The sequence below is a fragment of the Rhagoletis pomonella genome, unplaced genomic scaffold, assembly GCF_013731165.1.
Source record: "Rhagoletis pomonella isolate Grant_MI unplaced genomic scaffold, Rhpom_1.0 Rhpom_scaffold_09730, whole genome shotgun sequence".
In the NCBI taxonomy this organism is placed as follows: domain Eukaryota; kingdom Metazoa; phylum Arthropoda; class Insecta; order Diptera; family Tephritidae; genus Rhagoletis; species Rhagoletis pomonella.
Window position 1 is genome coordinate 1 of NW_023468258.1, and position 5,860 is coordinate 5,860.

Here is a 5,860-nt window from a genome sequence, read left to right on the forward strand (position 1 = left end):
TGTCAGCAAAATAAAGGACGGCACCAATTTATGTTAAATGTAAAATAAGATTTAAAACTTTATTGACTTGTTTGAGGACGAGTTTTACGACGAACACGGAATAATATAATTATTAAAACGAATTTGACAAAGTTATTGGTGATGGTGCTGCTGACGGCGATTGTTGTTGGTGTTGTTTCCAATTAGTTCGCTTATGCACTCGCTGCTTGCTGACAAAATGAAAAGTGTTTCTTTGCTCATGCAAAGGCGGGTATTTATCCGAAGTCCTTTTGCATATTCCGCCTTTTCCCATTCTTCGTTAAAGCAATTAAACATTACACGGTTGCACTGATGTACTAGTGTTGTGCAACGACATCCCACTCCCCGGTGAATCCTGTGGGGGATTCACTAACTCGTAAAGCGGCTAGCTTAGTGGCTGGTCGACGAATTAACCCGGAACTTGTGCGGACTTCCGCACTTCTCACTTGACCATCTTTGGCGACAAACACCTCCGTGATCATACCTCGCTCCCACTGGCTTCTGGGTCGCGCAGAGTCGCATATGATAACCAATTGACCTGGTTGTAGTGGCGTTGCTTGAGTTCTCCATTTGGAACGTAGAAGAAGTTGCGGTAAGTATTCGACTGTCCATCTCTTCCACAGACGATCTTTCAAGTTCTGTGCTATGCGCCATTGCTTGCGGAGGCATACCTTTTCGTCAACTGGACTAGGCGTTTGGGTTGAATTAAGGCATCCCAACAAAAAATGGTTAGGCGTCAGTGGCTCCTCATCTTGCGGCGATACGGCTAACTCGGTCAGGGGGCGGCTATTAATTATATTTTCCGCTTCTATCAAGACGCTACGAAAGGTTTCTAGCCGTGGTGATTCTTGTTGCAATACCCGCTGCAATAGCCGTTTGACGCACTGCACGAGGCGCTCCCAGCAACCTCCTGCGGACGGGTTTGCAGGGCAATTGAATACCCACTCGATGTTGCGACGTGCCATCTCACCCTCTATGCGACCAAAATCGAACATACGCTCTTCTGCTTTAAGCTCCTTCTGGGCGCCAACGAAATTCGTCCCATTGTCGCTTCGAATTCTTATTGGTACTCCTCGGCGGTTGACGAAATTACGGAGGCACAAAATAAATGCGTCTGTAGAAAGGTCTTCTGCAATTTCCAAATGTGCGGCTCTTGTCGTGAGGCACGTAAACAAACTAACCCATCGCTTCTCTTTTCTTCGGCCAATTGTGACATAAAACGGGCCACAATAGTCGACTCCGGCGTAAGAAAACGGGCGAACGTGCGGCGTAAGTCGGTCGGTCGGCAGTTGACCCATGAGTGGTATAGCTGGCTTGGCGCTGTTATAGATACATACATTACAATTTCTCTTCACCGATTTGAGCAAGGCACGCGCTCGAGGCACCCAAAATTTTTGTCTCATCTCGTTTATGGTTAGGCTCTCGTTCTGGTGATGAAGCCGGCAATGGTATTGCTTCACAATCAGCCGTGTGACATAATGTGTTTGAGGCAGAATAACCGGGCGTCTAGCTGCGATTGGCAGGCAGTAGGCGGCGTCAATTCTCCCGTTCACTTTCAGCAAACCATCGTCATCTATAAACGGCGTTAGTTGATACAAAAAACTCGACTTCGGTAGGCACTTCTTCTGCTTGATGGCATGGATTTCATCGGAAAACGACTCAAATTGAACTTGACGAAGTATTTTCATTTCGGCTTTGGCGAGCTCTGCGGAGTTTAGTTCTCCACTTCTGCGAACTTCAGACTTAGCGTTGTTAAAAAAGCGCAGTACCCAGGCAACGACTCTGGTAACCTTCAAAAATTTTGAAAAATTAGTAAACTTTATAGGATACTCCCCTGGACTTGACAGCATTATGATTCGCTTGGTGGCTTCTTCTAAGTCACGATGATCAGACGTCAGCTCTGGTATCTCTTGCGGCCAGCACGTTGCATCCTCATAAAGGAACCCTGGTCCTGTAAACCATCTCGACTTTATGTTGCACTCAAATGACGTATAGGCTCGCGTTGCTTCGTCTGCGACGTTTAATGACGTGGGAATCCAGCGCCATTGATCTGACGATGTAGTGCTTAGTATTTCGGCCACACGATATGCGACGAACTGCTTGTAGTCTCGATGTGTTGAACGAATCCAAAGTATGACGGTTTTGGAATCGCTCCAAAATGTAGTGCTGCTCACACGAAAATCATGGCATCGTTCTAATGACTCCTTCAGACGGCAACCCAGAACTGCAGCTTGTAGCTCCAGACGTGGTATAGTCATACCCTTAAGTGGCGAACACCTTGACTTTGCGCACACCATAGCGACGTCGATCTTGTCTCCTTTCTTTATTCGAAGATACGCCACAGCGGCATAGGCCAGAGAGCTGGCATCGACAAAAATATGCAGCTGTATCTCCTCTGCTACCGGTAACATTAAAGAGTAACATCTTGGCACCGAAAGATGCTTAACTGACTGGATGTTGCTCCACCACTTTGACCACTGCTGCGCTAATTCATATGGCATCGCTTCATCCCACTGGACCCGTTGCTTCCACATTGCTTGCACCAGTAATTTTATGCATATCGTAACGTTTGCCAAGAGACCAAACGGATCGTACATGGACATGGCTATGCCCAACAATTCGCGCTTGGTTGGAGGTCGTGTACCATCAATAACATCGTGAGTAATTTTGTGGAATTTAAACTGAAATTCAAGACCATCGTTAGCAGTGTTCCAAAACATACCAAGAACTTTTTCCATTGTTGCTTGACGCTCCATTCTTATGATTTGCTTGTTGGCAGATGAACCTTCACCATTCAGCTTCTGTTGAACTAGTTTGTCGTTGGATATAAAATCGCGGAGCTTGAAAGATGCAGCGGCGTTGATTTTGACAGCTTCGTTGATGACCTCAATAGCTTCTTCGGCACTATTAAAACTCATGACCAAATCGTCGACATATGTATTTTCAATGACAGCTCGTGCACCCCTTGGCATCGTAGACATGAATTTGATGGCGTTGGTATTTTTAACGTGCTCCGCACAGCACGGCGAACAAATAGCTCCAAAAATCATTGACGACATTTTATAAATACGTATAGGCTCGGACGTGTTGCCATCTCGCCACAGAAATCGTTGTGACTCTTGATCGGCCTCCAGAATTTGTACTCGCGAGAACATCTCCTGGATGTCACCGGCCACAGCGACGACACCCTGACGAAACTTGTGTATGATAGCTATCAGTGGCTGAGCTTGCTCCGGACCCTTCAGCAACACAGAATTAAGCGAAATACCATTTGTAGCGGCGGCTGCGTCAAAAACGATGCGGAGTTTTTGCGGCTTGTGTGGATTCACAACACCAAAGTGCGGGAGGTACCAAGTTCTTGGTCCTTCCACGGAGGCTTCATCAGGCGTCAATGGCTTCGCATATCCTTTGTCGAGGTACTTCGCGACTTCCCTCTTGTAGTTTTCCGCGAAAACTGCATCTCTCTGCATTCGCGACTCGATGTTAAGTAGGCGGTGCTTGGCCATTGCATAGCTTGGCGGCAGAATGACCGAGTCCTCCCGCCATAACAGGCCAACTTCATACCCCTGACCGAGGTCCCTTGTTGTTTCCGCCAATATTTTTCTGGCGCGTTGGTTTTCGTCCGACTCCAAGACGACTTGACTGTTGACACCAAAATTTTCTGTAGCAAAATAATCCTCCTCTAGCTTATTTAATTGCTTCAATGCGTCTGACTTGCGAACATGAAGAACTCGAGGAACGGCAACGCTTTCTTGGCGGTGAGGTCCATATACGACCCAACCCAACCTAGTGTTGATGGCGACTGGTTGGTCATATCGGGCTGCGACTGTTTTGATGGGCACACTTAAGTGACAATTATCCAAACCCAGCAGTAAAACTGGTTTGACATCGACGTAGTTACGCACAGGCAATTCTTTTAAGTGCACGTATTTAAACTTATCGAGCGATTGCCTCGGCAGATTAAGGCTTTTTATCGTATGCACATCTTTCAGAGAATAGTTGTTACCATTCACCCCTCTCACATCACATGACACTGGCCTTGAGTTCTCTGTTGTTTGGCTGTCACCGTACCATTGCAGGGTAAGTGGCTTAACACGTCCTCTCAACCCAAGCCGTGTTGCGACCTCTTCCTCCAGTAGAGACACAGATGACCCCTCGTCAAACATAGCATACACGTTCACACTACCATGCGGGCCAGACAATATCACCGGCAAAATTTTAAATAGGCTGACTTCACTTTCTTGGCGACAGTTGAGGATGCGTTCCCGGTCGGCGGTTGGCTGTGACGACGGCTGATTGTCTTGATGCAGCAACTGATGATGCATACGCTTGCAACCATTGATGGCGCATGCTTTACGACGACGGCAATCAGATAACCCATGACCTGCTTGTAGACAACCGAAACAAAGGCGGTGTTGTTTGACAAGCAACCACTTGGCTGGGCAATCATTTGATTTAAATTTACGGCAATCAGTTAAGACGTGCGACTGATTACAACACAAACATACAGGCTGCTCACAACTGCTGTGTAAGACTCGACGTGCCGGAACTCCACTTGACGCAAACTGACGACTGCTACCGGATTGCTGACGCGACGATGGCAACGACGCTTGGCTGTAACGCAGAGAAATTTCAGCTACCCCAGGCATGATTGACACGACCTTGGCCAAGTCGCTCAACCAATCTGCAAATTTGTCTACTGTAGGAAACGGCTTAATGTTGGCAGCATGCTTGCTCCACTCATATTGTTTCGACGGCGGCAGCTTCGAGATCAATTGCTCTAGAAGTGTAGGGTTCATAAGATGGTGCTCACATTGCGCCGATTTGAAAAACGCGGCTATGTTGCGAACTCGATTGGAAAACTCCAGAACCTGATCTAGGCGGTTGTCGTGAATTGTAGGAAACTGTTGAACTTTTTGTAGTTGCGCACGTATTAACAAATCGTGCCGACCAAAATTGAATTCGAGTTCCTTCATTACTTTGGGCACATCGTCAGGATATATGAGCATGGACATGACTGCTCGTTTGGCATTGCCCTGCAGCGCTTTCTGCAATCGCATGAGATTTTGCCTGTTATTATAGCCGAACTCTGCTGTAGTGTCCACATAATTTGCCGAAAATAATGGCCAATCTTCCGGACTGCCATCGAAAGTTGGCAAAGGGTATAGCTTGGCGGCTGAACCCTCGACAAACTGCAATGCATTTGTTGGCAACGGCAATGGCGGCTGTACTACAGGCAATTGTTGTACTGCTTGAGGGAACTGTTGAACTGGCGGCTGTACTTCGCACGTTGGCGCGGTGGCATTGGCTGAATCCATTTCCATTCGCAGTCGGAGCTGCTGAACTTCTGCTTGGCTACGGCTGGTTTCGTTACGCAACTCTTCAACACTTGCACGTAGTGACGCAATGCTAGCAACCAAGGTGGCCAACGCATCGCCTCCGACGTTGGCTTGTGGTTGCGCCATAGCGTCTTGGGCTCCAATGTTGACTGCGGTGGCATCTGCGTCCGAATCGGAGTTGCTAGCATCACCATCAGCGGCAGCTGGAGTTTCGTTTGTCTGGCTTCTTGTGAGCATTTTCGATTGGTATAATGCAGAAGATTCGGGAAGTTAGGTTAGCGCACCTAACACCCTTTGCAAAAACGTACGTGCAGTTGTACGTCCAACTGTTGCTCGCAAAGTTCGCTTAAACAGTAACGCAAGTATTTTAAAAAATGTTCAAATGAGTCTGCGGCCTCGTAGATTATTCGCGAAAAACCTATGACCAACAAGATCAACACGCTGTGCCCAAAAAACGTACGTGCGGCTGTACGTCCAACTGTATATTTTTTACAAAATCCGCT

At 47.4% G+C, this 5,860-nt stretch overlaps 1 protein-coding gene across 1 annotated transcript; it reads right to left on the reverse strand.

Annotated features, from left to right (window-relative positions):
- Positions 1-689: 689 nt before the first annotated feature.
- LOC118756307 lies at positions 690-5,594 on the reverse strand (the record flags this gene model as incomplete). Its single annotated transcript, XM_036491080.1, has 1 exon — positions 690-5,594. A coding segment is annotated over exon 1 (4,905 nt), but the record flags the coding sequence as incomplete, so codon positions are not given.
- Between the last annotated feature and the right edge of the window lie 266 nt (positions 5,595-5,860).